At 37.0% G+C, this 9881-nt stretch overlaps 1 protein-coding gene across 1 annotated transcript in view; it reads right to left on the bottom strand.

Annotated features, from left to right (window-relative positions):
• Window positions 1-1012: 1012 nt before the first annotated feature.
• SLC15A5 (solute carrier family 15 member 5) overlaps window positions 1013-9881 on the bottom strand; it is a gene marked incomplete at both ends in the record, with an annotated part of 78953 nt that continues 70084 nt past the window's right edge. The window contains 2 exons of the mRNA XM_084255921.1: window positions 1013-1160; window positions 6049-6157. Coding sequence (XP_084112047.1) covers window positions 1013-1160; window positions 6049-6157 — 257 coding nt within the window. The remainder of the gene's footprint in view (window positions 1161-6048; window positions 6158-9881) is intronic.

Here is a 9881-nt window from a genome sequence, read left to right as displayed (position 1 = left end):
AATCAGTTGATAAGCCCACCTCTCTGATCCAGCATGAACTGTCCTGGAAAGGAGGGGTGTTCAGTGTTCAGGAGCAAAGGAATGATGCGAGTATGTTTGGGAAAACCACGGATTCCTGCACAAAAGTTTGGGTGAAGGGTCCATGGAGCTGATTCTCACCCAAAATTTGACAAATATTACTGTAAAGGTATGGGACAATGGTTTTTTTTGACTTTTTAAAAAACGAGTTTCCACATTTCTTTACTTATCTGAGATAAATCTCTTTTGGAAGATGATATTCTGAAGGTATCTGAATTTGTAGCAGTGGAAAGCAAAAGGTGTCTTTTGGGCCGGCGGAGTCCTGTGTCTCTGTTGATCTGATCGCTTGCCCTCTTTTCAGCACTAGGTTTACCTTCCTTAAATTCCTTCTTTTAATCTCACTAATTCTATCATTAACATTTATTTTATAACATCAGTATGTGGCTGTTCTCTTTGTAAAGGATCTCTATTTTTGTAATGCAGCTTTGCAATTCAGAAAATTGCCCTCATCAATTCATATCTTGATAGCATAAAGTCAAGATCAACTATAGTAAAATAACATATAGTTTTTTTATTTATTCAGACACAGTATATAATCACAATATTGGCATATAAAATGCTCAAAAAATGTACTGAAAGGAACACTAGTGTAATTGCACATTAAAACTCTAAAAAATACCATATGTGTTTCTTTTAATAGCCAAACCATTGTAAAAAGCTGTGAAATATTGTGATGTATAGGGAATTGTAGTTTACTGTCACAGAAAAATCACCTAGACTTTGAAATGACCTTAAAGTTCTAATCATAACATTAGTACGAAAGCATAGTCATTTTCTAGAGGAGTCGTAATTAGTCTTTGCAAATAAAGTACACAGGTAATATTCATAAACTCATTCCTTTATATATTAGTCCTTAAACTAAAATGCATAAAGTGTTCATCTGAAGAAAACAACGAATACTTTGCTCATAAAACAGGTGGAGTCAAATATAGTTTCATAGGGCTGTCTCCCAAAGATCAATATGTGAAGAACATTCCTGTGTACTGCCATAAAATTTCAGAGACTTTTCATGAAGGGGAAGTGTTTCTTCAAGATTACTTCCACTGATGTTCTGGACATTAAAATGATTTAGATTACAATATCTAAAAAAGAAAGAAAGAAAACTATTTTAGGACCAGTTGTGATGACTTGATGAATCATGTGCTTTGCTCCCACATTTGTCTACCTTCATGATGGGCCAGTAGATGCTGGCACAACAGTGCTGATTATTTAATAGTGCTGCTCCACAGCCATTTCAGTACCTATGAAGGAGTCTCCTAAGGACCTTTAGATGGTGCTCTATTTACAACCTGCTGTGGCACTGACAGAGCCTGGAAAGCCTGAAACCCTATCAACTGCCCAGGCTTCATGGCGGCCAGGACTCATAAAGGTTACTCAGACATACTGAAGATTTGTAAGTTCAGTGCTGTGAGTAAAACACCATTGCTGAAGAAAACATCCATGAAGACTCTCCAGCCCCAATCCAAGCAAACCCTGGCTTTCCTGAGTATCTCTAACCTCCTGTCCCCGTGCAGGGCACTATGTCCACCTGATTCAATGAATTCTCACTACAACTCTAGAAGGATGGAATATCCCCAATTTCAAAGATCAGGAAATGGATCATGTAAGAGATGAAGTACTTGCTTAGGTTTTATAGAGAATAGTCGTTGGCAGAGCTTGAATTCTTTTTTTTCCCAATTTAAATTTTTTGACATTTTATTTTATTTTTTTCCGTATGTGCACATTTCCACTTACCCTTCACCAATCCACTGTGCCCATACAGGGCAGATGGAGCCTGGGTTTGGAATCAGAACTTTCTAGTTCTGAATCCTGGTTCCTTTCGCTCTACAGCATGCTGCCTATAAAGACACAGTTGTTTTTCTAAATAATTTTGAATAAACTCCAGGAGGGTTGGAATTTTAGATTGCTTTATTCACTGCTTGACCAATGCCTGGCACATAGCAGGTGTCCAATAAATATTTGTTGAGTGAACAAATGAGTATGGATATAAGTTTAATTTTATCAAATATACTTAATGCTTTGGGGCCATACATCTATTTTTGACTTGTGAAGCTTTTGAAGTTAATTTTTTTAAAGATTGATTTATTTATGCATACAAGAGCTGGGTTGTAGGCCAGAGGTGCAGGGAAGTGGGAGGATTCACCAGGGACAGAGTGGGGAGAACAGGCAGACTGAATGAAGTACAATGTTGAGGGGAGCAACAGGAGAGACTGGAGAGGTCTGCTGTGCCATGTGGGTCACCTCCCTGGCTGGGGATCGAACTCGTTCTGCAGTGGCTTCGGATAGCTTCCTAGAGCTGAGACTTACCCTTGAGCCACCAGGAAGGCCCCTTTCAAGTTAATTTTTACCTTCTTTTCCTTCTCAAAAATATTGCTAAAATTTTTAATAGAAAAGTACAACTTGAATGACTGGCCATTTGTCTCTCATTTATGGCACCTGGAATGATCATTATAGGTTATGCACACAAGGTTAACTGGTCTCATCGAAAAAATCAGTGCCATGATATCAATTTTATAAGATGTGTTTTACAACATTGGAGGGACAGTGATATTATTATAAAAAAGAAATACCCTTCTGCCCCCTGCCCCTAGAAATACTCTCCTATCTTTTTATTTTAGCATCCATTGTGGAATATATATTTATTTTAAGCACTATATAGATGTTTAGTATTTTTCAGCAAGGAAAAGACATTTCAATTTCAACCTTCCTATAACCGGGCCTCCCCTGGTGGCGCAGCCGTTGAGCGCTGGGCTGCAAGGCTGCCCGTAGCCTCTGCAGCGCTGGTTCGTTCCCCGGCCACCAGCGAGGGTCCCACAACTTTCCTACACCCTTCACCTTCTGCCTAGGGAGCCTTGGGTATGACATGTCACGATTGCCCTATTTCAGATTTGATTGAAGAGGACTAATATCGATAGAGGCAGAGGGCTACATTTTTGTTGTTTGTTTTTTTAATTTTTTTTTTTTGTACAAATGTAAGTCTGACCTTACATTCATTGGTAATTACTAATTGTACTCAGGTGATATCCTAGGGATTTTGACAAGATTTGTTTGCTTTTTGGTGGTGGGGCTGCCATCCAGTGCTGACATACAACTAATGCCATGTGTGTATTGGTGAAGATGCTGTTTCATAATTAATCCACTGCCCTTATATAATAGCATGATACTGTTCCATTCTTGATAGATTTATCACAATTATCTGGCTCTGAATGCCTTGGGTTTGGTAAAAATTGGATTGTGATTGTATGTGTACTTAGATCAAGCACTACCTGACTCATAAATAATTTTTCAATAATCCTCTCCGTGGAAAAACTGTGTTTTCTCCTGTTTTTTTTTTTTTTTTGGCCTATTTATTGTTTGTTAGTGTTTGACAATAATCATCAGTATAAAAATAACTGGAATCAAGCAGTCTTCATTGCATATATGGATCATACTGCCTTCGATAGCAAACCATTTCTTGCAACTCTAACTGGGTACTTCCAGTCCCTGTGGGCCAACAGCTAAGTATGTACCTCTACACCAATGTACTTGGTTCTAGTAATTGCTGCAGGCAAGTTTTCCAGACTCTCCATTTCTGATGTGATACCCATTCTTTTTCTGTGGTTGGCTGATCAAGAGGTCATGGGGTGTAGTTTCTTTAACTGAGGACACTGATTTCCTCCCTATCCACCAGAGTTAAGGGGTTGTCAGGGTAGAGTGCTTCTCCATGGCAGCTAGCAGCTACACAGTTTGGGAGAATATGTATGGGTTTTTAGACAAACAAGTGGGTTTGAATCCTAGTTGTGTGGAATTAGTCAATTTACTTACCCAGACTTCCACTTTATTTTTTTTTTAAATTTATAAAGCAGAGTGAGAAGTTTTATGTAATAGGAAAGTGTTTGTGGTTAAATGAAGTTATTTAACTTGAGTGTCTAGCATGCTACTTAAAACACACAAGTGCTCAGCACATGGAAAAGTAATTTCTTTCTTTCCTGCTTTTTAAAAAAATATTTTTTGATAATAATGTGTTTTTTTTATTGGAGTAACATTGGTTTACAAGACTGCATATCATTCAGAGGTATAGAATCACATTCTTTAGCTATATCCTCTCTTTTTTTCCTTCCCCCAAAAATTAAGCAAGAGAAGAGAAAGTATATGGGAGATGAAGACAATTTAGTATCAGATTTATTTCTAAATAAATCCTACAATATCAGTTAGTCTCTTTTCACCTTTGGTTCCTCCAGTTTCTGGTGGTTCCTTGTCTGAACTCCACTCCACCATATTGCTTCTTATTGACTCACTTGCTCAACAATCACAAATAATCACATTTCAATATTTTAATATGAACACTGGATGTTAGCTCCTTGTAAACTGATGCTCTATTTTCTTCGATTCTAGTCTTTTAATGCCTGGAGCAATACTTAGTATGTTGGTTGAATGAATGATTGAATGAGTTAATGAACGAATGAATGAACCCCTGACCTAATAGCCCCCAGTGTTAGTTGTACCTGAATCCAACCCATAATCATGACCATCTTGATCACACCTCAGAATGAGTCTAGGAGGAAAATAAAAGCAAGGAAGGCAGGCTCTAAAGTTATTATGATCATGATCAAGATCATCATCACCATCATTGTTCTTAAGCATCTTTTCACCCTTACAACAACCTGAGGGAGCAGTTACTATTCTTACTGTTTCCATTTTACAAATGAGGGAATTGACTTTTAGCAAGTTTAAACAGTTTGCTGGAGTTTGTTCAGGCAAGTGGTGCAACTGAATTCACCAGAGCTGCCTCTAGAGATTGACTTTCAAGCTACTTCATGAAAGACAAAGGTCAAATTTTACAGTGGGAGAAAAAGTAAAATTGAAAAAAAGCACAGGTTTATGAGAATTGGCAGGTGGGCGTTGTCTGGAGGCAACTGTTGCCTACTGGTTTTTTTGATCCAAAGCTCAGCGTATTCTGTATGCCTCTCTGATATTCTACTTAGTTTTCAATCTCAGAGTATGATTGAAATTTAGGGAAATTATAAATTGTGGGGGGTCCATTAATAAACTAATATGCTTTGGATGGTAAGAATTCAGGGAGCCACTAAGACTTGATTTTTGTCATTAATACTAACCCATAAGTGTCAAGAGAGCAGGGTACAGGTACACCAAGCATTTATTGGTTTATTGACTTTTACTATAGTACTTAACACATGGCCAGTGTCCCAAAGAGACTTATTAATGAATGAAAGAATGACTTAGGCAAGGGAGAAGTGACAATAGAATGGAAAATATATGACTAGGTAGATAAATGAATGGAGCGAAGTAAGGAAAGTTAAGGATCATTTAGTTACTGGCAGACCAGACCATTGTACTTGACCCTTTATCAAATTTCATTTTGATAAAATCCACAAGATGTTGTTATCACTACTTGTATTTTACGCATATGAAGACAGGCTCAGAGAAGTTAGACATGTTTCTCAAAAACACACAGCTATTCAAGAATAAGTCAGTGAGAGAGAGGTAGGCTGGCGATGATGGAAGGGAGATGACATGGAATGGCTTCAGGTGACTGGCTAAATGATTTTGCACAATTTGTTATTGACCTTGAAATTGTCATTGCTGATTTATAGGCCTGAATGTAATCCAAATCTTAAGCATCATTAGATTTCTAGCTATTTGTTTAATGATATTTGCTTTTAATAATAGTGATTCATTCATTCTTATTATCAACATGGTTATTTTTTACTCCAAAGTGATTCTATAGAATATAGGAAAAGAGTCTTGTTTTAGGACATATTTTGAAATTGAGAAAAGCACTATTTTATTACAAGGATCAATGCAAAAAGAGAAGTCTGAATTGAAATTTGTTGCTTTAAGTAATCCATTAAATTTCTCTAATATGGTAATTTGTCCAATCATGGCATTCAGGATTCCCATTGGCTCAGTGATGGCTCCCAGATCAATATTTTGTGGGCTCAGAAATAGTTCATCTTACCACACACTTACCTTTGTGAAACACTCCAGAGTCCCAGGGCATTCAACAATGTTAATGATGCCAAGAAGAAGAAGAAGTTTTCTAAATTGCCTTTGTTTAATGTGTTTGGAAACCAATTGCCTGTTTGGAGCAAACGTAATTGTTATTCAACTGCAGAATTGTAAGTTTCTGTGAATATTTTATCATTCCACAATTCATAGAGCTTAATATGCTTCAATAACATCTACAAAGCCTAAAAGCTTATCTGAAACTCACTGTCAAAATTTATTTAATTCTGCAATTAATAGTAAAATTATAAGCAGAGTACCCCAAATATTTTGAAGGTCAACAAACACAAGCTAAGTGTTAGAACTGGGTTGTGAAAGTTATCCTGATTTTGCTATGACTTTTCAAGAACCATGTTTGTTTTATTCATCCTTATAATTCTAGTATCTAGAACAGTGCCTGCTACACAGTAAGTGTTCAGTAAATATACACTGAATGAATAAAAAATTGTTTGCCTTGTGAGAAAACTATATAAGATAGTCTGTTACAATGCTTATTATAAGATTAGTACAATCATATATGTAGATACCAGATATTACATTATTTTGATAACCTAGGTAAATCTTCTGTTACCATATACTAATGATTTATTTGACCTATTGGTAAAAGTACTTGCAATCACTGATTGACTTGAAAATTTTCTTTTAACCTGATGAGTAATACCTTCTAATTTAATACCCATTAGAAAGGGTTCTTCACTTCCTTATGTCAAACTGAGTGTATATGATTCAAGGTAATTGCTTTCAATTTGCTCCTAAGTTTTGACTTTTGCTTTAGATCTTTGCTAGAACTATGTATTTCCATGTCAGTGTCTATATCTATATATCTATGTCATCTCTGTGTCTCCATACAAACTCAATATTTCCTGGGTGGTTTTTGAGTTATATACCATATATGCAACACTTATTTTTACGCAGTCCTTTAAAACAGCAAAGCAGCAATGTGATCTAGTATTACCAAATGTTACACATACGCATATAGTATTGGAAGATGTTTAAAAGATTGTTTAAAAGGGAAAGTGGGTTTTTTTCAGAGAATTTAAATTCATTTGCCGTTCTGATTGGGCAGATATTTCCAGAAAATGCCATACATATTGAGAACAGGAACTGATCATCTTTGGGTAGTCAGATGCCAAGGTTTTCAGCTCCTTCTTGCTTTGCCTATAGGAAGGAACAAGGGGTGTATCTCTCCTTGTACAAGGGGTAGTGGTGATAACTGCAGACTCAAACAGTCAGTCTGTCCCAGCAGACTGGATCTCCAGTGCCATCTTTGGTGCATGGATGGTAGGTTGCTTCCTGAACTAGAAAATGGTTCCTGGCCTCTCCCTTGACAGTGCACACTTCTAAATGGGATTTGAATTAAATGCTCTGTTCAAGGTTGATAGTCAGCAAGTGCATAAGTATGACAGCTGTGATTAATTATGCCACTTCCCATTTAAAGCTGTTTCTCTTCTGTCATTTAATTTCCCAATGACTATTATTCTGGATCAACCATGAAAATTAGCTAGTGTCCATTATAGTCTCAGACCTATAAATGATATCTGGTATTGAGTTTAAAGCTATTTTGTAAGTTCCACTTCCCCATTTTCTTAATTTGTGTTTCAGTACAATAGAAATTTATGTTTTTATTGCTATGTTGACATAATGCCTTCATTTAATATTTAGATGAATAGTTGCACTGAATGTTTCCCTCCCGACTGTCTGTTGGGTATTGTGTAGCCCTCATAGTGTGTGTGTGTAGGAGCTAGACATTTAACTGTACTTGGTTGGGATAGAGGTTAAGGTCAGGTAAGAATAGATTGCACTTATTTTCAGGAAGAACTAAACCATCCTCCTAAGTCTGTTCAGACAGTGCTGTTTTCTTATTTCTCTTGAATTATTATCCCAATCATATTTCTGTCCTTTTCATTTCACAACAGCACTTTGCATGTCATGCGATTATACCATTTCATCACTTTGTTTCTCTGGCTAGAGTAAGAGGAGTTTGCACAGAGTATGCAAAACCTCAGAATTAACATGACACTAATTCCTCTTGGAGCATGAATTTTGCTCCATAGTAAGTAATTGCAAAGACTATCTTTATATTATAACAGTCAGATGAGGGAGAAGAATATAAATTTTTCTAAGATCTCCAAAGGTAAAACACAGTATTTCTAAGAAATTACAGCAAATATGAGCCTATCAGAGATACCAGATCCCCTGGGCATGGCAGCATGCTTTACCTGTCATTGGGGATATTCTGGGGTCACAAATGAAATGCAAGTGACTTGGCATTATGGCCTGTGGGGTAACGAGAGGATGTCACACCAGAAAGGTTAGAGAAAGGTAGTGGAAACTCAAAAGTAACAGCGTACATTTTTTGATTGAAATATAATTGCCATATCACTTATTCAAAGTCCTGTAATGTTCCTATATTGCCTCTAAAACATAATTCTTTTAGTGTTCAGTTCTCTTTCTAATGCTGATCTTCACGCTAGTCCCATATTTCTGCCTTACTAAGCTATAATTTAACAGTTTCTTTGTAGTTAATCATGGTAAAGAGAATCATCACCTGAATTGATAGCATGGAACAAACACTAACTTCAAATTGCACAGATGCATCTTGAAACTTAAAATTTACTTAATTATATCGACATTATCTTTTTTAAAGATACAGCATTGGTTATAAGAATGTAGAGAAAGGGCATTAGAGACAGGGATTTTGAAGTCAAAAATTGCCTCAGTTATTTAGTGATTTTGTTGTTGGACATTTGCCCAACTGGCTTCTCCCAAAAATGACAATAAACTCCCTTACTGAACTTTTAGGAGAAGAAAAAGAGATTATGGATGTCAAGGATTGGACACAGAGGAGGCACTCTGTATCTTCAGATTATCACCCCCCTCTAACCCTTACAGGTTGCTCATACAGAATCATGGGGCCCGTGCTTGAGCTTGGGGCCATTTCCTGGCAGATATTTCTTCATGTTCTGTGTGCCATTTTTTTTTTTTTTATCATTATCCCAGGACTGGCTGTAAAATGTTTCATTTAACATTGTCAGTTGACTCAGCTCTTAGGTACTATAACTTTATTTTAGTAGCTTATAAACTTTTATTGTCGTAATTCACATTTGTGCCATTTTTCATCTGACATTTCTAGTCACTGATTGAAATCAGGGGCATCCTTGCAAAAAGAGACAAAGTGAAGACGTTAAGTCCAAAATGGGACTAATTAAACTTCTCCAGATCTTAACTTGGGAGGACAGGAAGGTTAACAACATGAGAAAAAAATGTGCCACATAAAGAGTCTATGGGGTCACAAAATGCTGTTTGTTAATGTCCACAGTGGACTGTGGTTAGATACAGTAATAGTGTAACCAGCTAGTTAGTGATGAGTGTAAGACTATTCTGGTTTTGTGAGGAAAATATTTGGCATGGTTCAGAATTACCCCAAATATTTCTTGCTCAGCTGCATTTATTCACTCATTTGAAAAACATGTGCTAGGAAAATTTCAAGTACTGGGCCTCCCTGGTGGTGCAGGGGTTAAAGTCTCAGTGCTGTTGCCAGCCACTACAGCATGCATTTGATCCTCAGCCAGGGAGCTGACCCACATGGCACAGCAGACTTCTGTCTGGCCCTCTGTGCCCCTCAGCAATGTATTTCAGTGGATTGCCTGCTCTGTTCCCCACTCTGCCTCTAGTGAATCCTCTCATGTTCCCCCTACCACCTTGCACCTCTAGCCTGCACCCTAGTTCTTGTATGCATAAAGAAATAAAAATAAATCTTAAAAACAAGAAAATTTCAAGTACCAGGAACTTGGCAT

Source organism: Talpa europaea, assembly GCF_964194135.1.
Source record: "Talpa europaea genome assembly, chromosome: 15".
In the NCBI taxonomy this organism is placed as follows: domain Eukaryota; kingdom Metazoa; phylum Chordata; class Mammalia; order Eulipotyphla; family Talpidae; genus Talpa; species Talpa europaea.
Note: the sequence above shows the minus strand (reverse complement) of the source record. Positions and strands in the feature narration are given on the sequence as shown.